Genomic DNA, 25,328 nt, shown 5'->3' with positions numbered 1-25,328 from the left:
CCCTTTGCCAATGTATGTTTAAGGTTTATATAAGTATGTTTAAGGCTAATAAAGATTAAACAAAAATAATATGCTCAATAAACATAAATAAAGTTAAGTTTAACCTACTTTTGGAAGATGAGCATTAAGAGGTAGGTGACTTCCTCCTCTATGATGGAAAGTGGCCGAAAAAGCGATCCAACCATTTTCTCAACCGCATCAAGCTTTCCTATTCCACTTTCATTTCAAATGAAACTGCTCACCTTTTGTTTACACTTTACACCAAACATATCGAATGGATGCACAAGATATTAAACAATGAAAATGTCAAAGTTCTTAGCGCGCTGGAGATACAGCACAGTATGTTTACACACTAACTCGGAAGAGGAAGCCAGATTTCTTCTTGGGGATGGATATCTGGGTGAGCTGGCGGAAAGGCGCACTACAGTACTGCCCTGTACTCGGAAAAAGGTGCATACAATACAAAATCTAACCTACAGCAATGTGCGGATATTTTTCGAAATCTCGGAAAAAGCGTTAGTATGTACTAGAGGTAAGATCGGGCCCAAAAAAAGCACCCGAACCCGACGCAGGCCCGAGGGGTATTAAACCCGACCCGGACCCGACCCGACTAATTAACTGGATTTGCAGGCCCGGCCCGAGGGGGCCCGAAATTACATATTTTATTTATAAGGAGGGGTGATTTATGATAACAAATTAAACTCTGCCTTTTGTTACAACATCTAGGCCTAAGTTAAATAAAACTGTATAAACATTTACATCTTTTATATTTCTGTGTCTGCACTGCAATCTGTCATTGACGGGTTTTTTTTTGAGATAGCGAAAACATTTAAAGGCGTCCGTCATTTTGACGACTTGATCATTGGGCCATATTCCACAGCAGCAGTAGTAGTACGCCTTTAAGATTTTAGCGCGGCACTTACATTGAGAGGGGGTGTTGACGTGTTGTGTGCCCTTTTCCGACTCCTATGCAAATTAGCCCCCCCCCCTGATCGTATTCTATATAAAACGCTTATTAAAACAATAAAGCGAGCTAATTATAATCATTGGGAGATCACGTTTATTTAAACAATAAAGCGCGATCGTATTCTACAAATTGCGTTTTTTAACGCGGATGAAAATCTCACCAACGTCAATGTACGCTTCCGACAAAAGCGATCGTATTCTATATAATACGCTTTAAAACAAAATAAAGCGAGCTAATTATAATCATTGGGAGATCACGTTTATTTAAACAATAAAGCGCGATCGTATTTTACAAAATGCGTTTTTTAACGCGGATGGAAAAGTCACCAACGTCACTGTACGCTATGATTTCCGCAATCACAACTAATTGTACACAAATAATATTTATTTGATTTACTATAATATCCGTATGTAATGTCTTTTTTATTGTGAATGAAACCCTGGTTGCATTGGATCCCGCGGTGTAAACAAATTGTTGTTTTTCATTTAAAATCGGTGGGTGGGTGGGCGGGGGATTGGATAGGAGTCGGAAAAGGGCACAACAGGGGCAGAGCAACAAAGAACAGAGACGGGAGTCGAAGGCAGAGTGTCAAATAAAGGTGCCAACGGACGCTGCTTTAATAACATGTAAACTTGCGATAACCAAAACAAACACCCGAGAGTGGCTAGAACCGGTCGAATTAAGAGTCCCCCTAGGAACTCGCTAACTAAACAATAGTTCCGTGGGTGAATTATGTACAACCCACTACAGTATAATATATTAGACAATAGACAGAGACAGGAATGAAGAAGTTCTTTGAATTGTCTTGAGTAGAGCGCACGCATTCTGGCATCAGACACTGCTGCTGGATTATCAACTGACGTGGTTTAAATGTGTATTAGTTAGCGATTTAGACTACGAGGTCCTGATTTATGATAAACATTTTTATTTATTTTAATTATTTGCATCAGAACACACAAAACAACCTGCTTTAAGGAGCATTGAAACAAAATAGGTCTAAGTAGGACGAATTTCAGGAACACGCTTTCAGAATAATTTAACATAAGAAGCACGCTATAAAATAGAATGTTACCAATTTAAATAAATAAATCAGCCAAGGGGAAAAATTTAAGAAAAACACTATAGTGTTTAAATGAAAAGCAAAAACTTAGTGAATATGTAATACAATAAAAAACTACAATAAAACATTAACAAACAAATAAACCTTACAAATTGCGTAAAACATGAATATAATAAAAGTCTTTAAGCTTCTGCCTGGTCATAGTCGGCAAATTTCGGCCTCGTGTCTCTTGCTCTCCTGTAAAATAAATAAGGGAAATAATTAGAGCCTCAGAAAATAATTAAAATTGTGATTTGAACAGCAGGATATTACTTACGCTGTTTAGCCTATATTCAGTGGTCATCATGCAGGAACAAGATCGCGTCCACTGTGTTAGGTTTCAATGTTGTTCTCCGCTGATCTATGGTGCGTCCAGCTGCGCTAAACACTCGCTCGCTGCTGCTGCTGCTTGCGGGTATGCACAACACCGATCTGGCTAACTTTGCAAGCTTCGGGTATATACTGGAGTTTATTCTCCACCAGCCAAGCAAATCTCGATCATCAGCCATTACATGCCTTTGACTAATGTACTGGTTAACCTCATCTCGAACAGAAGCATCATCGTTGTCATCCGCGTTTTCCCACTCAGCGAAAAAAGAACTTTTTCGTTTTGCTGCAGGCGGAGAAGGGGTGCTGGTGGTGTGAGCCTCCTCCTCATCCTCGTTTTCCATAGGCATAGGGTTGGCTTCTGAAGATGAAGATCCTTCATCTTCTTCCAGGAGTGTGCGGACATGTTGATGCACCTCTGACACTTCTGTCGGTGTCATCATTTTGAGTCTGTTGAAGGTCGGCCACAGGAACAGTGCAACTTTGTGCAAAATATGTATTTTGATTTTTTGATCCAAAAATTCAGAATGCCTGTGGCGCACAAACGCCTGCTCGGGATTATCTTTAGAACTGGGTTGGCAGTGCTTTCTCAGCTTCTCATTCCAGAGGCAAACTAAATTCAATGTGGTATATTTATCTCCTCCCAGCTCACGTTGTGCTGTATAAAAAGGCTCTAGAAAGGAGATCAGAAAATCCAACACGTCTGGCGCAATGTTGTCCATGCGCCCCTCCTCTCCACGTAACTGCAGCTTCTCACACAGCTCAGTATAGATCTCCTGCACAGACTTGAGGGTCAAATAAACGGTGCTAAATCTGGTGTCGCCCATCTGCAGCACTGTTTTTGACAGCTGTGCTGCCAAACCAGACTGTTTGGTGAACCGGACAACACTCTTGGCTGCGCTTATGGTCTCCCCAATCTCGGGTGCGTTTTCAGACAGTGCGTCCTTGTCCAGCCCATGTTTGAGTACCGTGTTTAACACGTGGTCAAGGCACGCGAGGCGTTTGTAGGGCTCCTCCAACGCTTTCACCATGTTGCTGCCCTGATCTGTAACCCACACTATTCTGGCTAAATATGACGGTTTCAAACCAAATTTAGTGACCAGAAGCCGGACCAGTTCTCTCCGTATGTTCTTGCCCGTTTTGGCGTCTTCTGCTGGAAATAAAGCAGTGGTGAGGGTTTTTCCAACCAAGTTGAAGTCCGTTCCAACAAAGTGACACGTTATAGCAAGATAACTCATCTTTCTGAAGTCATCCGTCCACATGTCGGTACTCATGGCAACGCCACACCCACTTGCCAGAGCTTTCTTTACGCGCTCAATCAACACGCTCCTTTTCACCTCAGCCTTCTCGGTGCACGCCTTTGACACCGTGGTGTAGTGGGGCAGAACTGAGTCGACAGGTATACGGCCAAAAGTTGACCCAACATTGATTAATTCTTGGGCCAAACATTTGAAACCTTCGCCACTAACTACTGAGAAGGGTCTGATGTCTCGACAGCAAAAGTCTACACACTTGTCTGTGATGGCTTGCTTAGCGCGAAGAGGGACTGTCTTTGGGACGAATGATAATATAGATGTCTGACGTTCATTACTTTTGCCAGGACAGCTTTTTAAATGTCTGATTAGCGCCGAGGTCCCGGTCTTTTTGCTATCGTATGCAAGCAAATTGCCACATTGACACTCAACGAAGCCAACGCAAGTCCCCGTATCATTTTCTACTATCAATTTGAAATTGCTCCACACTTCACTCTTACCAGAGTGGATTTTCCTCGTCAGTTCTCCTCTATTGAGTTTGTGCTTTACTTCTTGTTGGTTTGACTCCATATCGGGGACACCAGGCCAAAATCACGCGAATTTGCGGAGGGGAAGATTATTAAGAGGACAGCAATGCATCACGTCACGTCACGTGCACAGAGCAATTACAGCTCCTTCTCCGTTTTATCCAAATTATTTATTTTATAACAAGTATTCCTTGGTCTAGTATCCATACATAGTTTAAGTATATATTTTTAATGAACATTTAACACATTATTAATTAATTTAAAAAAAAAAAAAAAAAAAAAAAAAAAAAAAGCCGGACCGAACCCGACCCGACCCGACCGTATGACTGACATTTCAGGGCCCGACCCGGCCCGAAATTGCCTCGGGTTCGGGCTCGGGCTCGGGCTCGGGCCGTAAATCTTACCTCTAGTATGTACCGATTTTCACAACTCGATTGTTTGTTAGTAGGGGCGCGTCTGTATATAACTTGCATTAGCTTAAACAGTATTAGGTAAGAAAAAAATCCCATTTCTTCATGCACAATACACAATACTAGTATTCCACATTTTACATTTCTAATTCACAGTAGGCCAAAAATGCAAAACGCAGTAGGGAAAAAAAACATTCATGAATCGCCAATGGAGTACATGTGAACAAAAAACCTCTCACACAGATTACCTTCAAATAAGTAGTGGGAAATTGTCTCTGCATGAATCCTGTGATTGCCTCCACATCAGCGGCAGACTCTGCCAAGTACATTTTCACAGTGAACCCGCTGCCGAACCTGCACGAGACGGGCCAAGTGTTAAAGGTTTGAGCGGCGGGGGCACGTTTAGTCAGATGAGGAAATAGCCACGGCAATTTCAGAGCAGGTTGTGGAAAAGGCAGTACTTGAATATGAGAAGAAGAAGGTTGAGGGGCAACCAACCTGTTCTTTATATGCTGCAAGGAGCCCAGGCAGCGGAATTGACCTTTCACCATAATGGCCAGGCGGCCGCACAAAGCCTCGCACTCTTCCATGCTGGGAGACGGACACAAAGTGAGAAGTTAGAAGGTTAAGTTTGGACTGAAAATAGGGCATAATATACATTGAAGCCCTTTCTTTATGAAAGAAAATCTCTTGAATTTTTAACAATGTTCCTGACAGGCAGAAATGAGGCCATTCTCTTACCTGTGAGAGGTGAGGACCACTGCGGACTTTCCTTTCACCTCTTCGGAGATGATTTTCCACAAGTGTCGCTTGGTGCGAGGGTCCATGCCTGAGCTCGGCTCATCCTGATGTGTGAGAAATGGACTTTATGGAGGGCTGGGACTAACTATTATTTACGTTTTCAATAGTAAAGATCTCTATTTTTATGGGTAATAGGGACCAGAACCCCCCACGAAAAGTCAAAATCCACAAAATAGTGTCACATGGCATTTTAAATTAGTCTGTTTATTGTTTTGAGGCGCACCCTCCCGACTTACTGACAGAGAAAGAGAGAGAGAACAAATCAAATTTAAATTAGTCAATGCTTTTTTCGGGCGGCCGCTTGATTAAAAGCCTTACCGACTGAGTGAGAGAGAGTGAGAGGTGCAAACAAACTCTCAGCGAGATGCAGGGGAACACAGAGCAGGTGTCTGATCACAGTGCAGTCTAAAAGACCCTATGATATGAATTGGCCAATCGGCTTCAGAGATCTCAAGTCAAGAAGTGCTGGCCTATCAACGTAAATCTTCGCTTGACTTGAAAAGCGCCAGATTATAAGTTACTGACCAATTTGGGTTTTCTTGCGTGCGCCTTATAGTCTGGAAAACATATAATATTTGATTATCGTTATATTTAATGAATTAGACGCCATGAAAAAAATATTCAAATATCAAAAATAAAATTGAATGATAAGAATGAAAATGTTTCTTTTACCAAATTTTGATTTTTAAATTTTGGTTCCACTAAAATTGTTTGATCTTGATTTGATGCAAAGATAACCACTTTTTTTTATTATTAAAAAAAATAAAAAAATAAGAATAAAATTGCCGAACATTACGTTTTCAGAAGCGACGAGGGTTTCTGATCCAAAAGGTATTCAAACGATTAGAAATCGGCATGTCCAATTTAGATTTTTGAAGTTATTCGTACTCCTACATGCTATTTATTGACATGACAGCTACTCATAAAGATAGTGGTTCCTAAACAAAAATAGCCAAAAATACTAGACAAAAATGCCATTATTTGCAATTAATTTGTCAATAGTTCAATTATTTGCTGTACCTCTAATGCCACTAAAACTCAAATCAAGCTTAAATGTTCCTTTTCTAATGATCAGATGTTGAAATAGTGCTTTCAAGGCCATATGAAAAGTCAAAATGGGAACAAATAATTGTTCTTTTTTTCAATGAGACGACGTGTGTGCTCACCAGGAGGAGAATCTGTGGATGTCCGATGAGAGCAATGGCGGTGGAAAGCTTCCTGCGTGTGCCGCAGCTGTAACCACCGGTGGATATGTTTCGGTGGTACACAAGCTCCAGCCTTTTTAGTAGGTATTTCACCACCTGCAAGACCATAAGAGGGGATTATTCTAAAAAATTCCAAAAACTAATGTTCAAGAAGCATGTTGCAGGGCTGTCATTTGAAAGGTTTCTATTGTTTTATTTTAATCCTTTGTAATTCTTTGCTGCTTTGCGCTTCGTGGCCTCAGTGTATCCTAGGATCGTATCTTGCTGAGAGTTGCTGACAGAGCACATTTTTGGGGGACTGGCGGCTCGTTTTGCCTTGCTGTCAACCAAAAAGTGAACTGTACTCCATTATCCTCGATCCCATACTGCTGGGAGCTAGGACCGGCAGAGTGCACTTTTGTTGGGCTTTCCGGCTCCTTTTTGAATTTATTTCCACTGAAATGAACTGCACTCATGGGGCCACAATCTGTTATCCCCAATGCTATATTGCTGTAAGCGGGGGCCGGCAAAGGACAATTTTGTTGGGCCTGGCGGTTGTTTATAAACCACACTTCTACCACGGTCATTAATCCTTGATCGCATATTCCTGTGAGTGGCGACTGTCAGAGTGCACTTTTGTTGGGCCCGGTGCCATTTTTTTGTCTTTAATTCCAACATTATCCCTAATCCCATCCTGCTGCAAAAGCATGGTCAGCAGAATGCATTTTTGTTGAGAATGGCGGCTCTTTTCGCCGTGCTGTCAAGCAAAAAGTGAACTGCACTTGTTAGTCCGCGATCCCTTACCTTCAATAACATATTCCTGTGACTGGGACCGGCAGAACACACTTTTGTTCGGCCTGGTGGCTTTTGTTTTCATTTATTCCTGCTCAAAATGAACTGGACTTTTGTGGCCGCGATCCATTATCCCTGATCGACTACTACTGAGAGCAAAAGCCAACAGAACACTTTTTGTTTAGGTTCAGGACGCTGAAGTATGCCATTGTGCCCCCCCCTAAAATGAACTACACTGTTTTGACCAAGATCCATTATCCCCAGTCCACATTAACTGAAAACGGGGACGAGAGGGCAGATTTGTATCATGCGTGACAATATTTTTTCTCCCGTTCTTTCTACCTAAAATTAACAGCACCAATGCAGCCACAATCCATTATCATCAGTCGATTATAGTTGCAAGTGGGGACCAGCAGAGCGCCTGTTATAAATGGGCCATCTCCAAGGCCTTAAGTAGGGCCTATCAATGTAAACGTTTCATGGGTATAATTTTAAAAGATTTGATTTTTTATTTTTTCCTACATGACAGCAATGTCTGCTCACCCAGCCCATGAAGCCTGACATAAAAAACACAGCATTGTGAAATGACTCCATTAAGGTGCTCGTCATTATCCACAACAAAGGAAAGGAGACTGTCAGTGGGGGACAAACATGACAGGAACTCTTTGGTCAGGCCTCATCTTCATCTTTGTTTATTAGGGCCATCATCATTTGGCCAAAGCAGCGTAATAACATCATTGGAGACTTCCCGGGCGAGACGGAGCCTTTTGCCATCATGTCGCCTAAAATGCGTGTCACGTACACACTAGCTGTGGTTATAAGCTAAGAAGTCTACACATCCTGTAATCTTTAGCATGATAAGAAAACTACTTTCCTTACATATTTCTTTTCATTAATGAGATGATTACACATTGCTAAATTACATCTTATTACTCTCTATATGCACTCCTCTGAAAAAGGATGATTCAAAAAATTATTTACAAAGTCTCTTTTGAGTAGGAATTTGGAAATGTATTGACGACATGCAAAACGATCGTGGCTGTCGTATAATAATATATTAAAACTATCAAAATACCTTTTTTTTTTTTAGTTCAACAACTTTTTCTTCCCTTACAGCACTTTGTGTCAATGAAAGGTGTAGTATTTCTCTCTTTTTACATAATATTTTTAACAAAACTACTGTATTTTTTATGATTTTTATGATCATTTACTAAGTAAACATGGCAAAAGACCAAAAATATGAGATAAATATTGTTCACACAACAGTAATGATAGTTTTGTATGTGACCGATAGAGTTCCAAATTCCTATTCAAGGGAGGCTTTGTTGAGAATTTGTTTCATCATCCTTTTTCAGAGGAGAGAAAGAAAGAGAGTAATAACATTTGATGTAGCAATCCATCCATTATCTGCACTGCTTATCCTCAGTAGGGTCGCGTGGCAGTGGGCAGTGGACACCCTCAACTCGTTGCAGGGCACACAGAGACAGACAACTCACTCACACCTAAGGACAATTTGAACCGGCCAATAAACCTGAAATGCACGTTTTTGAAATGTGGGAGAAAACCGGAGTGCCCGGAGAAAACCCACACAACCACGGGGCGTACATGCAAACTCCACACAGGAAGGTTTGATCCCATGACCCAGGGATCAGAATTTTCCGCGGATCCGCGGATTTCCGCTGTTTTTGAACCCCAAAGGCATTCCGACTTTTTCACTTTTTCTCTTGCGTAGCAAACAAATTCAAAATCCGACTGTCTCACTCTTTCCTTTATTGCTCTGGCGCACCCTGGCGGCCGTTAGAAAAATTGGCCGCATTGTTGCTCAAGCTGCAGGGACTGAACTGCATTTGAACTTATCTTGCAGTATTTACAAAAAAATCAGTTATGTGGGAAAATTATTTTAATCTTCTAAAAATGTTACTTAAATGATAAATATAAGCATGGTTTTGGACAAGTAGATTGCGTAAAACCCAGGAGCTTGGGGGGGGGGACGGTGCTCCGCCCTGCTTTATTCCTGGACCCTGGCTATTTCAGCTGAAAATGAAAATCTCCATTCTGATCCCTGCATGACCTCAGAACCGTGCCGCGGACGCGCTAACCACTCAGGCACCGTCCTGCCCGCAATGAAGCCATGTGTTGAGATAATCTTTTGAGGTTTTTGAGTTTGGAAAATGCTTAAATTCTAAATAAAAGAAATATGTAAATTGGAATTTACACATAATGCTGGATGAATGAATAATGCAATACAAGAAATATGAATACAATAATTGAGATATTTTAAATAAAGAGAAAATAAAAGTAGAAGAATTTACAAAACAAGCACTAATCATGTTTAAACATCAATAAATGCATTTAATTTATATTATACAATTTATAGTCATAAAATAGATTTGCATACCTATCTATATCTTACTTTATTTATAGGTTGATTTATTGAGAAAAAAACACCTAAGCATTATTTACATTTTTCTTTTTGATTAGTGGATTATGGCAATGATCTATTTTTTCTTAGGTGTATTGCACTTTAGTCAACTGAAAGCCACTTTCGTCTTCATCACCAAATTCTCTCATTGGCATAATCTATTTCACTTAAATTGCATCAACTGGTTGAGTCAAACTATTGTCAAATTTTTGAGATTTCCAATCAAAAAGCTTTTACTCTTACCCTGTCTATTTCTCTCTTTGAGATGCCTTGTATGCGGGCGTAAAAATACAAGTGCTCTTCCCCGGTGAGCAGATGATCCAGTGCGTCCACCTGAGGACAGTAGCCGATGTTAACTCCCTTGTGCCTGCACTCCATAATGTCTACCAGACTCCTGTGGGAACACACAAGAAATGCAAAAAGACGTTTTTGACAAGTAGAAGGAAGTCCAATGGAACAGACAATTCTCAATCCAAATTTAGCTATGAATTATGAGATTTGCTTTATAATTTCTACTGTTGTGTATAGTCACAAATCAAAATGGGATGAAATGTAATTACTGTATCACTGTTTATGATTTTCAAACCAACAAAGCACTTGCTGAATTCCTTCCCTCACAAAGGTTGATCTGTCCCTTCTCATATTTTACATAATCTTCACCACAAAAACCTCTATCACGTTTTTGTTAATTTCAACAAGGCGTTTGACAGAGTATGGCAAGCCGCTTTGTGGGCCACCATGCGGAAGTACAACATGGGCCAGAAACTGGTTAAGACCATTGAACAACTGTATGCCAATGCCAACAGTGCGTTACTGATTGATGGTTTCATTCGGGCGTGGGTTCAAACCACAGTTGGTGTGAGACAAGGCTGCATTTTCTCTCGAACTTTATTCAACATCTTCCTGAGAAGGATCATGACCAAAGCATTCGACTAACATGAAGGTAGCATCAAGGGACACAACATCAGTAAGCTCCGTTTTGCTGATGATATTCTCGGAATGGCTGGAGAAGAATAAGGACTCAGAGACCTGATCAATCGGCTGGATGAAGCATCAACCCAGTATGAAATGGAGATCAGTACAAAAAAAAAAGTAACAACCCCCAAGGTTTTATCATAAACATCAAAATCAACCATCAAGAGCTTGACCTGTCACTAAATTTGAACATGTTAGGCGGCAGTAGTTTAGCAGGTTGAGTGAACCAAAGAGGTCGCTGGTTTGATTTCCAGCTTCTCAGAGTAAATGTCGAAGTGTCTTCAAGCAAGACACCGAACTCCTCTAATATGCAGGTAGTCGCCTTGCATGGCTGACTCTGCTATTGGTGCGAAGTGTAATGTGAAGCGCATTGGAGGTCATCAGTGACTGGTAAAGAGCTATATAAATGCAGTCCATTTACAATCTTGGACCTATCATATCAAAAGAGAAACTAGAGACCATGGCAAGGAAAGCTCAAAACCCAGTTGCACTTGCCTGATTTAAACCCATCTGGAGGGACACTATCATAGCTCTGAAATCAAAGATCAGACTCAGGCAAGTTACTTTTATCTTCCTCTACGTTTGCGTGACATGGACTCTCACAGCAAAACTGGAAAAGAAAATCCAGGCCATGGAGATGCGATGCTACAGGAAACCTCTAGGCTTTAGCTACTTAGCCCATGTGACAAAGGAAACACTGCACACCATCAGAGGGCACATTGGACCCACCAAAGAACTGTTGGCAACTGTGCACGGACGAAAACTTCAGTGGTATGGCCACTTCACAAGATCATCAAGACTGACCAAGATAATTCTCCAGAGCAGAGTCCAAGGGGGGCAGGAGGAAAGGAAGACCAAAAAGAACTGGGCCGACCACATATAGGAATAAAATGGTGCCACGACCCAAGAACAAGCCACGGATCGTCAACAGTGGGAGAAGGCTGTCCAGAGTTGTATCCTCATTGGTGCGACGACGACCCATGCGGTTAAGGGAGCGGTAAACCGTGGTGTACTAATATATTCATGTATAAACATACACAGTATATGTCGCCTGCTTGTAAGGCTTATATAAAGCTTTACATATTTTGCGGCCAAAAACATACTGTATGTTTTTTTGGGACGGGGTCCAATATGACTTTTTCAACATTTTTGGTTGTGGGTTGCGTCGTGGTTGACAAACACGCTCCCCTAAAGGTGCCAATTATTGAAAATAATAGCTAACTAAACCAGGGGCAAAAAATCCCTGTGATGAAAGCATAAAGTATAAAGGGGCCAAATGCATTTGGGTACAATGGACCAAACACTGTGTGCAGTGTAGCGTGAGGATCGACATAAATTAGCTTTAGTCTTTGTGACCTAAGTCTTTCCAGTACATTCAAGGTGGCAGCTGTTACATCCAGCTATTGATCGGAACACGCTGCGTTCATGGAATAAATTGTTATTAGCATGAGGTCACTGTACACATTATCCGGCTGACACTGGCGTCGTCTTCCAACAACAAATTGCACAAGTGCTAAAACGTTCATCATCGGAAATGATGTGTCAGCGCATTTGCAGAGAGCCATATGCTTCCATTTCGCTTGCCCGGCTGTGCTTTTAAAAACTAAAAAATAATGAATGAGAGGCTTACCCGTCCCAGTCCCTGATCTGCGCCGTGCCGTCTGTGGGGCTGACGTCTCCGGTGAGCATCTTGAAAGTTGTTGTTTTGCCAGCTCCGTTCACTCCGAGTAGACCGAAGCACTTTGGAGAAAGGATAAATTATTTATTGACCCAGTTGACAAAAAGTTCATTATGCTGGAACTTTTTAAATTACGCAATTCAAATAAATCGATAGAAGTGCAACAACTAATCAACAACTAATTAAAGGTGTGGTGCATTTGAGGTGTCTTAAGAGTTGAAAGTACAATATTTTCTCTATTAATTATGTGTTAGCAATGGCCAGCTGAGTTCAAAGAGCATATATAGAGTATATATATATATATATACATATATATATATAAAATTCATTTTCCACCGCTCTTATCTGCTTTTTTCTTTGACCACCGCTTGTTCGGGACTCGCAACACATTAGGAGGTAGGAAATGGGGCAGGGGTAGGAAGGATGGAGAGTGATTTAATGTTCGTTCCCGGGTGTTTTTGGATTTTTCATAACTTGCTTCTCTTGTAAAATGAGAAAAAAATATATGACCTTAAAAATAATCAAATTGTACGGTGTTTTTTTTAATCCAGACACAAATACAATTTAAATATACAAAATATGTTTTCACTATTATTTCATAAGATTTTGACCAGACGTTGGCAATTTTACTTTAGATAATAATCTGCTATTTTCTCATATATCATTTGGCAAAGCAGCAACTTAATTGTATTGCTTTTTTTTTTAAAAATATTAATCCAAAATATTACATTGCTAAACCTATGAACTATCGACAGATTCCTCAAATATTAAAATAATGATTTGTCAATTTGTGAATTCCTACAGCCATTGCCTGTTGCTCATTTATGCCCAGAATATTCCGTAAGTAAAACCTTTGAAGAAATTGCTTATCTCAAACCCCTCGTCTCATAACGCGGATATAAAAAACGAAATTGGGGAGGCAAAAAAAAAGTTGTTCCTCAACCCAGCTCTAAATATAATACTTTAAATACAATTGAGCAAGAACTAGAAATATATATTTATGTAGTAATCAGTTAAGGGTCTTCAAGGTTTAGCTGGTCATCATCCTAATTATCAACTCGATATATATCTTAATTGTATCATATTAAGTCTTCTGATTGCTTTCCCATAAAACGTGAGAAAATGGGGAGGCAAAAAAAAAAAATGTTCCTCAACCCAGCTCTAAATATAATACTTTAAATAAAATTGAGCAAGAATTAGAAATATATATTCATGTAGTAATCAGTTAAGAGTCTTCAAGGTTTAGATGGTCATCATCCTAATTACTCAACTCTATATATATCTTAATTGTATCATATGAAGTCTTCTGATTGCTTTCCCATAAAACGTGAGACCATGCCGGAAAGATTACCTCTCCAGCCGGAATTCCGACGGAAAGCCTTTTGACTGCATGGACATTTTTGTTGAGATGCTGATAAATTTTTGTAAGCTGGTTGACTTGTAGGATGTCTGTGCCTGCTGCCCCGCTGGCCACACGCCAGCGCTCAGCTGCAACATCTTCATCCTCATTCTCGACCATCTGGGGCACCTTTTTCCTTCCCAAAATTGCATGCCTGTGAAGAGAAAATTGTTGACAAGATAATGAACATCACATTCCGGGTCAAAACATTTTGTTAGACAACATTGTACCATTAACTCATTTGTTGCCAGCCTACTTGAAAGGAAATTCCACATCTTTAGCTTTCAATGGCTATAGACATGAATACTGTATTTTCCTATAAATCGCTCCGGATTATAGATTGCACCAGACTAAAAATGCATAAATGAGAAGGGAAAAAAATATACAAGTCACACTTGGAGTATAAGTGACAGTTTTTGTGAGGAATTAATTTGATGAAATTCAACACCAAAAACATGAATGTCATCTCGAAAGGCCATTTAAAATTAAAATAGAGAACAACAGGCTGAATAAGTGTAATAAGAGTTATTCAGTTCACTCTAGCATACTGGTCATGCTTACCAAACTATCACTTTCAACTTCAAATCTCTAAACTCAATAAAATCTTCATCCTCTGTGTCACTTTTAAACAACTCCACCGCTTCCTGTTCTACTTCGTTTACGTCAGACTCATCATCACCTCCACCTTTTACCAGTCCTTTAAACGTTTCTCGCTAACTCCAAACCATTTTCGGCTGCATATTTCACTATTTGCATCTTTTAATCTGCAGAATGTGATTTTCTTTTCGGTGCCATTTTTGTTCAGCTCTTCTTAGTTGTCTTTAATAAATTACCGGCAATGTGGAAATTACCAACACATGCCTAGAAAGCCCTCTCGTGATTTAATGTGAAAATAACGTGTGATATGACTTAATAATGTGTTAACATTTTCACACATTAAGTTTAGGAGGAAAATAACATGAAATGAAATGAAATGATCTGCATTTATATAGCGCTTCCCAAAGCGCTTTACATTGTGCTTCACATTTCCCAATAGCGGCCGTGATCTGTGCAGCCATGTAAGGCGCTAAACTGCTTATTGGGGGTATTGGGGGTTCAGTGTCTTACCCAAGGACATTTCGGCATGTAACACGGACAAGCCGGGATTCGAACTGGGATCCCTTAATCCTAAAACGATCGCTCTACCTCCTGAGCTACTGCCGCCCCCAAACATGAGAAATTATATAATAATGTCGCCCCCCCCCCAATTAAAACTATAAAAACATCTGCAACTTATAGTCCGGAAAACACAGTAATCCTTAAATCATTCCCCGCCATCGACAGCTAGGGATGTTAAACTTCCATTTACGAGTTGTGTTAACAAAAATCAAAATTGTATTTTGCCAACCTGATCTTGCGTATGATGGACGTGTTCAGTAAGAGTCGCAGAGCAAAAAAGAATAGGCCTTGGATGATGGAGGAGATGAACATCCAGCCAAGAACTTCTGTGGAGAAGGGATTCTTGTAGGCCTCAATTCCGTAGCCACTGAGGATCTGAACCTCAACATTCATTCTGGCCAGCTTCATCAGTCCATTTCCAAAGTTGAATTGAGGGAAGATCAAGAAGGCATTGCTCAATGCTTCGAAGATACTCAGGATGTTCTCTTTCTGAGGGAGACCACAAATAAATCATTATATAAGACAATAGCTTGAACTATACTGACCTACCTCATAATTGATGACAAGACAATGGTAGCTAAACTACGCCACTAAGGCCAAAAATAGCTTAATTATTTTTTCTTAATATATTAAATTTGTTTTATATACCGCAACTAAATGGTTTGTTCCAATTAACTATTCACAGTCAAACGGGTAACAATGATACTGATTAACACATTGTTTTTGATTGTATACATTTTATTTAGCCTATGGAAGATAAGTATGCTCATTTTTCATTTAATTATTGTATTTTACATACTTTTTTTTTTTCAACTTTTTATCCAATTTAAGCAGTATTTTACTTATTTAACTACCTGTATATTTAAAATTGTCTTTCTCGTTAAAGTTACTTACAAACAAGAAACACATTGTTCTTTGTAATTCTCTAGCTGATCCATTGGCAGGTAAATATGCTAATTGTATATATATATATATATATATCTCATCTCATTAGCTGCACCGCTTATCCTCAGTAGGGTCGCGGGGGTGCTGGAGCCCATCCCAGCAATCATCGGGCAGTGGGCAGGGGACACCCTGAACTGGTTGCCAGCCAATCGCAGGGCACACAGGGACAGACAACTCGCTTGCGCATTCACACCTAGGGACAATTTGGACCGGCCAATTCACCTGAAATGCATGTTTTTTGGGGGGAATGTGGGAGGAAACCGGAGTGCCCGGAGGAAACCTATACTGTATTCCTTTTTTTAGCAACACACTTAAAAAACAATATATTCAATTTATTATTTTTTATTCTACTTGGTTTCAAATGGTCCAATTCAAGTGAAATTCTAAATTAGATCAAAACTTTTTGTATCATTTTTAAATGTAATATTTATATATTATTTCATAAGAGCACTATCATTTCTGCTTCAAATACTCTTAACTTGTTATTCAAGTAAAATAGGAAAAACAATACTTAAAATGAGCAAGATTATATGTTGGTAATATAATATCTTGTTATTATTATATAATCTTATTTTAAATGAATAAAAGTCGAGCTAAATAAGGAAAACAATAATTAAAATAAGATACAGTAGCCACTAATCTAGTAAAGTTGTGTGTATTTTTCTACTATTTGCGATCTTAAAGAAAGCTCTAAGTTAACATATTTTGGCATTGCAACACACTTAATTTAGTGTGCTGAATAAAGGAGTTGAAAAAAAATCCACATGGACCTTCCATTATTTGAGTAATCAGTTTGATAAAGGGCATTACAGTTCCCCAGGGTCATTAATTAATCATGAACATCATTACATTCATTCCACAATTAATGCTGACCTCTAGAGCCTTTGTTGTACTTTGAGCCAGAAAGAAAACGATGGAGGTGGACATGATGGTATTGGTGCTGATGAAGAGGTTAATGCACACGTAGGAGATGAAGGCTGTCTCTGTGTCCTTGAAGACACCCGACAAGAGATACATCCACGGAAAAGTGGCGAACCTAAAGAGTTGATGAGAAAAGAAGTTGACATTAAAGGTCAATATTTTAAATGCCGTTCTTTTAAGACACAATGCTACAAAGAAGTGCAGGAACTGACAAACACTCAGGCTCTAAAAACACTGACAAGATGTGGAGGGTAAACACTGAGTCATGAAAACAGAGGAAGATTGATTACTTCTTCCTTTAAACCCCCTTCCACAAACCCTTTTTTCTATCCCCCTTTCACATAATCTGTTTGTTTACTTGATTGGCTCAAAACAACACAAACAGAGCTTGAAAGCGTGAAAGAAAGGAAAATAGATTAAAAAGGAGGAAAAGTAGCACAGCACAACAAATAGAGATCAACAAAGACGTTGCATCTGGGAACCGAGCCCAAAATCCAAAAAAAGGTGCTGGGTAGACACAGGACGAGTGCCAAAGCGTCGCAGTGAACGGCAGCATGACGGCAACGGACCAGACCAGGTGGATTTGTCTGCCAGATGGAGGAATGTGATTATTCATTGCTTGGGAGGGAGACATCTGTCTGATAAATGAGTCGCACAGTGCTGACTCGGCCCGCTGAGATCCAGTGCTCGTTGGCAGAGGAGCGAAACACAGGAGGGTGAACAGTAAATAGTAGAATTAAAAAGATGTAAATATTGCAGAGGACTGACAGATGCCATGCTAGATTCGAATGCAACGGAGAGGAACGATTACGGACGTTAAAGTGTTTTACAAGCCAAAGGATAAAGGATGACCTTCAATTGAAATTGCTATCGTGTCGGTTTTCAAATCTTGGAAATTCAGACACAACGTTTATGTCCACTTTAATAGGTGTTACGCACACTTTGTTCAAGGGCAAGAAAATAAAATATGTATTCTAGCTTTTCTCTTAATTCTGTATATAAAATACTTAAAAAGCGAACGTGAGATAGATATTAAACTTCAGTTGTGCATAAAAGCAGGGAGACTTGGAGTTTCCAGATGAATAGACTGTGACTCATCCCTGCTGTTGTCTTCGGGCATAATGACCCGCCACTGTATTGTTAAAACCCCAGGATAAATCCTTTAAATGATATTTTATTTAAAAGTTATAATATATACATAATGTTATATATATATATATATATATATATATATATATATATATTGCTCCTTAAAAAATGAAATGATGCTCCATAGAATGAGGAAAACATAAGGGTTAAGCATTGATCTTGATATTTTAAAACAAATTAAAAAAAAAACATGGAATAGGCATAGCCAGTCAAAGGCTTCTGCTTCAGTCTATTCCCTTTGGACACATAATTATGTATTATACCATTATATTGTACAGCTGATTTTGTTCGAATATGTAGATGTTTCCTTTTGTCAGTGGTTGACAATTTTGGTGTGTGTGTAATTTCTAAATGGGCAGCAGTGGCTCAGGAGGTAGAGAGCTCGTCTTGGGATCAAGCGATCGCAGTTTGAATCCCAGCTCCTCCATGTTACATGTTGAAGTGTCCTTGGGTAAGACACTGAACCCCTAATGCCCCCAATAAGCAGGTTAGCGCCTTACATGGCTGCATGGCCGCTATTGGGAAATGTGAAGCACACTGTAAAGCGCTTTGGGAAGTCTTGACTTGAAAAGCGCTATATAAATGCAGATCATATCATTTCATTTCATTTCATAAATCAAAATGTAAAAATATATATAGTAAAACCTTTGACCCAAAGAAGAATATGTTTTCTTAATCAAGATATTGTTTTTCATATTTTGGTACAAAGCAATGTTAAAATAAGCAAAAGTATCCAACAAATCAGATCATTTTGATCTTTAAGTATCTTTCTTATTCATTAAAAAAAAATAATACTTTAAAACAATGTAGTTAAATAAAGAATTCCTAATATTCTCAAAATGCATTTATTATTAATGATAAAATAATCAAAATACATGTACTTTATTCATATTAATTTTGACATTTTTAACAAATAAATATATATCACAGAAAGTACATGATTTAGGCAAAAATAAATTAAAAAGTATTGATATTGGAGATTATAATATGTATTCGTCTAAATCTGAACGAGAAAATTCAAAAGCATGTGAATTATGACGGTTTCATAAATGTTCAATACACGCACCACCTACATCGTGGCATATGTCAAATTTGTAATGCAGCTCCTGCCAAACACGCTGAAGCATATCTTGGGTAGCCGTCTCCATCAGATTACCATTATTATTTTTTTAAATACAAATTATCTGCTCGTTACTCAGTATAGGGAAATACATATATCATACCTCGGTTATCATTTTTTTCTTAAACACCCTGTACACTATATATATAGCTATTTAGCTAATTTTATAAAAATGTAGGACAATATCCAAGCCTGAGTGTTTTTCCCTGCATACCCTTTCATGTTTTGTTCAGTTAGAACCAGTACGTATTCCAACATATCCTCCGTCTTCCCCCTGTCACGTTCCTGTATGTCTTTTTGTAAATTGAATGGTTTTATACGGCACTTTGAGTTGCATTCTCGGGTCTGTTAAGTGCTATAGATATACATTTTGATTTGATTATTCTTAAAATTATGTTATCCTATTAGATATCATTTTTTCTCAAGTGGAATGTTTCAAAAAGTAAGTTTTTTTTTAACCGTATAAATACAACAAAATCACAAACATAAAACTTAAAATTCGCTTAATTATCTGCAAAGTGAGAATTTTTCTCTTTCTTTGACTATGTTTGTATACTGACGGAAAGGCTCAACGCACCCGAACAACACCAGAAGCAGCGAAACGGCAGCCAAATTTTGACGGTCAGTGAAAGACGGAACCTGGAAGGCCGCGACCACAGCAATGGTCAAGGCGACAGGAATCAAATAGATGATCTATGGAAAAAGATCCAGGTCGTTACTCACTGCTGGCAAATTATTTGATAGTATCGGTTATTAAACGGATGAGGTGGAATTTGTGTGATTTATGGACTGGGCAATTAGCTGTTACCATGTCATAAAGGAAGTTAATGGCCCAGTATAGTGGCTCACTGATGCCCGAGATGTGCTGCAGCCTCTTGGAGCCGCTGTGATGCTCGTCCACGACGTAGATGGCGAAGCTGGCTGTGGTTATCGAATAACCGGCGAGCACACACATAGCCACCAGAATCTGGAGCATTCCTAAAGTTCTGCGAAGATGAAATTGGAATCATTCAGAAGAGCGCTCTCATGAACAATATCACAGCATTTTATGAATTGATGGGCCGAGTTTGTTGCCATCTAATGATGAACACTAGATTTTGCGAGGCTGCTGTTTGCACTTTCAATTTGTTTTGGTCTGGCTGCACACACATAATGCTATCATGGTGCTTACTTGTTTTTCACAAAAGTTTTTAAACCCTTGACTCTTTCAACCAAAAGAGGCCCGGCCATCAAATTAGCCTTAGAAAAACAAAACAAAAATGACAGAGACAATATGACAGATTACTTGATACTTAACATTCACACGACCACAAAAATAAAGTCAGAAATTTCTGTCTTAAATATTAACTCATTCAGTGACATTGATGACTATACCAGTAGAGGCCATATAAATTTTTATAGCAGTGAATGAGATAAATTAAGTTATGTAAAATAGTCAACATTTTTCAACTTATTAGTGTATTATTGTTACTTTTGGAATAAAATTGGCAGATTATTTTAAGTATGGATTTGACTTAAGATGAGGTGGCCTGGCAGGGCTTGCAAGGGCTTTCTCTGCTGGCCTAAAGAGATCTGAATCATGTGATTTTCATCATATTTTGTCCATAAAAACTTATTATATAATTCCAAATTGTCCATCAGTTTCCTTTAATTGCTTTTCCCCTGGTTGTGCTGCTTCCAGATGTGTGGTTTCATAATTAAGTATTTAACCAATAACAATTAAGCCAGGACTTGTTGCCAGGGTCATAAATCTACCCGAGGGCCTTCACAATCAACTCTGCAGGCCCTGAGGCATAAAAGAAGTGACGAAAGATGTTAGTTTAGCCAATCAGATTCAGAGTTGGCATAGCCAGGGCATTCTACCGGGCTTCAAAAAACATTTTAATACAAATGTCAGCCATTTTTTTCAGAAGTAAAAATGTTATATACTGGTAGAGTATCATATCGTCCTTCCACACACACATCTGGAGGAACGAAAGCATGACCAACTTGGATTTTGAGGTGCTTAACTTCTTTGGGTGTTTGGGCATTTGGGTTGGCCGTGGTCCAAACATTTTTGTGTGTTTTTTTTGCTACTTTTTCCTTTTCTTTTCTTTTCTTTTCTTTTCTTTGTTTTGGTGTATGTGTTGTCTTAATGTCGGTCACCCCTCTATTGGGATATGACCAGGGTAGATAGATGGAGTATCATATATATATCCGACAATATTGATATGAAAATATCCATCTAAATAGACGTAAGCAGATTGGTATTGATTAATCTGTGAGCTCAAGCATGATGAATTGCATCCAGAATTTCCTTTTGGGAATCAATAAACCATCTACTGGTCCTATTTTTGTGAAGGAAAATGGTAAAAATGTATTCCTCTCAAAAGTATCACACAGTTGATCAGAAAAATCCTTATTGATTGCAAATATATTGAGTGCAAAATCCAACTCAAAACACGTTATCTGTTAAAACATTTTTTCCGTCATCACACTATGATGGTTTCCTTTGCGACTTCTCCAGCCAGGCCAGAACAATCGCTCTAATCAGCTGCTTGCAGCTCGAAATGGATAAAGCCAAAGCTGGCTGAGTGACCAAGTGGGAAGGAGTAGAAAAAAAAGGAAGGAGCTTTAAGGAAGCCCCAATTGCGACACATAGCCAGCAGCAAATGATCAGGCTCATTATCAGCATAGGCAAGCTCTTGCTTGGGCTTCAGTGTGAACCCCCCTGGGCCACCACACTGTGAAAATCGTGATTCAGTATTTTACTGTATAAGCCAGCTGCATCTTTAAAATGTCTGAGGGCAAATCAATACATCAATATTGGCACGGGATGAGGAGCTTGCCCTGCAGTAGCCTGCCAGGCTTGCAACTTCAAAAAGCTATCAATGGATACAAAACTAACTAAAGGTCAGAGGGTTGTGCCATAGATGGAACAAACTAAGCAAAATGAATTCTTTATTTTATACTCTGAGTTTTCCGGTTGATATGCGACCACCCTGCCAAGACATCATTAAAGCGGAACTTTAGTCTATAGCGCAAGTGCGAACCACTTATAAAAAACAAACTTCAGTCTTTACATAACCACTTAGGATGAACTGAGCAATAATGAAGTGGATTTTCTATTGAGTGAAGCCAAAAACAACATAATTACACCATAATAGCTTTTTGCATCGACTGATGTGTTTTGTTACTCAACAAGTAAAAACATTAATTTACATTGAGTCATCGTCATCTGTCCGGCCAAAGTAGGGATGGCTGTATGTTGAAATTGCTGCAACAAAAGAGGAACAAATGATTAGTTACATAACAAAACCAATTACAATAACAACACATTGACAATTGCAATTATCAATTATCTATACACTCAGATCCAACAAGCTCTGAGTTACAGTGTTTTAGGTGCACAAGAATGAGATGACGCATCACTGGGCAGGTTCCAAACTTGAGTGGGAAGTCTATTACATAAGGCTAAGAACTTTTCTGTCCAGAGCCAAAAGATCATTACTGTCAAACCCAAACTCCTGGGAGCTCAGGGATTATGTATTGCAGAACAATTGATGCACTGTAAAAACAGTGGTATTGACCACTTTTAACAAATTGATCTATCTTTCTAGTCACTTTGAACAAAAACAAAAATACCTATTTTAAATAAACCATATGATCTTTGTGAGGTTAAGTTATTAAGTAAAAAAAGCCACATTTTGCATTGTTTAAAAACAAATAGGCCCATGTTTTGTTATTTTAAAGAGAACGACCCTTTTTCGGGTGAAAGGATATATAAAACTACCCAAGACTTTTATGCTGTTTTATACAAAACAACTACATTTTTGAATTTGTTTTAAGCTGAACTGTTTAGTGTTGTTTGTGCAAAATAAAGAAGAAATCTAGAATCAGCATGTGCACTTTTGACCTAAATTGGGATGGTTTGGAGTGTGTTATATCTGCGTACAATTACTGTAGATTTAAAATAAAATGTTGGATGTGATATGTATAGTGGCACAATGTACGAAAGTGTTAACATCAGGTTTACTTAAGCTACAATATCCCCTAGATACATGTGATAAAAACAAGAACATTGAAGTTCTTTATTTATTACTGCTTCACATCATTAGGTACCATATTTTTCTGCATCTTTGTCTGCTGGAAGTTTGGCGCGTAGGATGATATTGTTGAGGCTGTTTAAATATGCTGGCATTGTGTGGTAGCCTTCAGGGTTGAACCAAACCTACACACACACACACACACAAGCAAGATTGTAAGACAGTCTTAATAAATAGTTTTTCGTCAGCAATATAAATACAATTAAGTAGAGGGGAACATCACCTTGGCTAAAGTGGTGTTATCAGACTTGGCTTGAAGATCCATTTGCAGGTCGGATGGGAACGGCAGTCCAAACTCAAAACCGCCGTACCTGAGATTAAAAAAAAACTGTTTAGGGAATCTATCTTTTTTCAATGCCTAACCGGGAGCGAAGGATATGTCCAGGTAGGGACGTTAAGAAAAAAAGGGTCGGTATTCTTCCATTACCTGTCCCTGATAAAGCCATCAGCCGTGGTGAGCAGGTAATTCTCTACATTGATTCCACTTATGTTGTAAACTATTTGCGAGGATGGGATCTGCAAACTTGCTGGCTGGAATCTTTCCCCATGACAAATCTGGAAATTTGAAACAAAAAGAAGAAAACTATGGTGACGGTGGGGAGAGTAATGGGATGTATTACTCACTTTGTTACCTTGTGAAAATAAAATATAAACTTTATTAGAGTGTCCTATACCATAGAAAGATTCTGGAGGGTCACCAGGGTTTAATTGGTCTCATTGTCTTATTAAAAAAAATATATATTTTTTTCAATGGATATAAATGAGAAGTTAATCAAAATAATTCTTATATTTCTCATGACATAAATGATCTGCGAACAAACACAGCTCTATGAGCCGTCTGTTTGAACTGATCGATGAGAGCTGGCTCCTTTTGTCTCACGGTCTCTCTCTCGATGTATCTCTCCCTCAGTGTATCTCGCCCACAGTGACTCTCTCAGTGTCTCTCAGTCTCTCTCTGTCCCTCTCGTTCTCTCTCTCTCTCTTCCTCCCTATTTCTTATGATTTAATACTTTACAAGGGCAGATATTTATCATAGATCTAACTTGTTGATTTTCCTCTCAAACTGCACCTAATCAATGCTTTTGAATTTATAATGTACAATCTTTTTATTCTAAGGGGGCATGCTGAGGACCTATATAGATTGTCCATCGACCAGGGTCTCACAAAATTCCATGGGAAACACTGACTGAATATATTATTTTTTCTTTACTGTGCTCTACCTGTTCCTTAATGGTACACTTGCAGTTGCTGAATGATGTAGAACTGTTTCCTTCCGCCGTCCAACTGTTTGTTTGGCTCTGGCAAACCCTTAAAAAAAAAAAAAAAAAAAAAAAAAAAGATTTTCAATGGTGAAATGGAGGTTCAGAAAGAACACGAGAGCCAGTCACATATGCCGATAAGTAACTTCGCAAGACTTCATGTGATGGAGTCGAGGCTAAAAGCCCGCACGCAGGAAGGTCGAGAGCAAAGCACTCGGGCTCTCGCTAATGCAGTTAGTTGAGGAAGGCACTCAAGACTTGACTACCTTTATACAAGCTAGAGAATAAGACCCTGAAATCTTTACTGTGGCTGCGAGATATTTATTTTGCAAGAAACTCTGGATCATAACTGCAAAACATTGCAATCAAATGTTTTGTTCAATTGGAAGATAATTATGCAAATTTAAAATAATATATTGGATTAAAAAATATCAAAACATAGAGATAGCAATATTTTTTTAAAATGTTTTCTAATAAAATGAGAAAAAAGTATTCAAAAAGAGAAACTTCTCTCCGAGAGGAAACAGTTTTTTGTTTTTGCGGGGAGTTACAGTGATTATTTGAAGTTTTAAAGAAAAATGTTAATAGTTTGTCTCATTTAAAATATATATTTCGAATTATTTCATTTATTTTGGGGGTAATTTTTCTACTAATCATGAAGTAGTATTTCTCATTTTACCGTACCAAATTTGAAACAAAGACGTTATCTTAAAATGCAAAAAATAACACCTAAAAATATCCAATTTACCTGCATCTGTTTGTTTTTTGTATTGCAGAGATTAAGTGCAGTTTTTTTCCAACGTACAGGTGATTTTGCCTCAAATAATGTTTTTTTTGTACTAAGAGCATTTTTATAC

At 38.7% G+C, this 25,328-nt stretch overlaps 1 protein-coding gene across 1 annotated transcript in view; it reads right to left on the bottom strand.

The window, feature by feature from the left end:
* Positions 1-25,328, bottom strand: part of abca12 (ATP binding cassette subfamily A member 12) — a 98,306-nt gene that overhangs the window by 3,381 nt on the left and 69,597 nt on the right. Inside the window, exons 54-69 of the mRNA XM_088353015.1 lie at positions 24,433-24,520; positions 23,640-23,767; positions 23,436-23,523; positions 23,229-23,337; positions 22,329-22,383; positions 19,936-20,113; positions 19,705-19,820; positions 16,811-16,973; positions 15,222-15,481; positions 13,787-13,988; positions 12,388-12,497; positions 10,026-10,176; positions 6,551-6,685; positions 5,325-5,428; positions 5,082-5,174; positions 4,832-4,937 (exon numbers count right to left, since the gene is read on the bottom strand). Coding sequence (XP_088209141.1) covers positions 4,832-4,937; positions 5,082-5,174; positions 5,325-5,428; positions 6,551-6,685; positions 10,026-10,176; positions 12,388-12,497; positions 13,787-13,988; positions 15,222-15,481; positions 16,811-16,973; positions 19,705-19,820; positions 19,936-20,113; positions 22,329-22,383; positions 23,229-23,337; positions 23,436-23,523; positions 23,640-23,767; positions 24,433-24,520 — 2,086 coding nt within the window. The remainder of the gene's footprint in view (positions 1-4,831; positions 4,938-5,081; positions 5,175-5,324; positions 5,429-6,550; positions 6,686-10,025; positions 10,177-12,387; positions 12,498-13,786; positions 13,989-15,221; positions 15,482-16,810; positions 16,974-19,704; positions 19,821-19,935; positions 20,114-22,328; positions 22,384-23,228; positions 23,338-23,435; positions 23,524-23,639; positions 23,768-24,432; positions 24,521-25,328) is intronic.

The sequence above is a fragment of the Urocampus carinirostris genome, chromosome 14 (genome assembly GCF_059441175.1).
Source record: "Urocampus carinirostris isolate Australia breed hairy pipefish chromosome 14, RoL_Ucar_1.0, whole genome shotgun sequence".
NCBI lineage: Eukaryota > Metazoa > Chordata > Actinopteri > Syngnathiformes > Syngnathidae > Urocampus > Urocampus carinirostris.
This window is presented reverse-complemented; position numbering and strand designations above follow the sequence as displayed.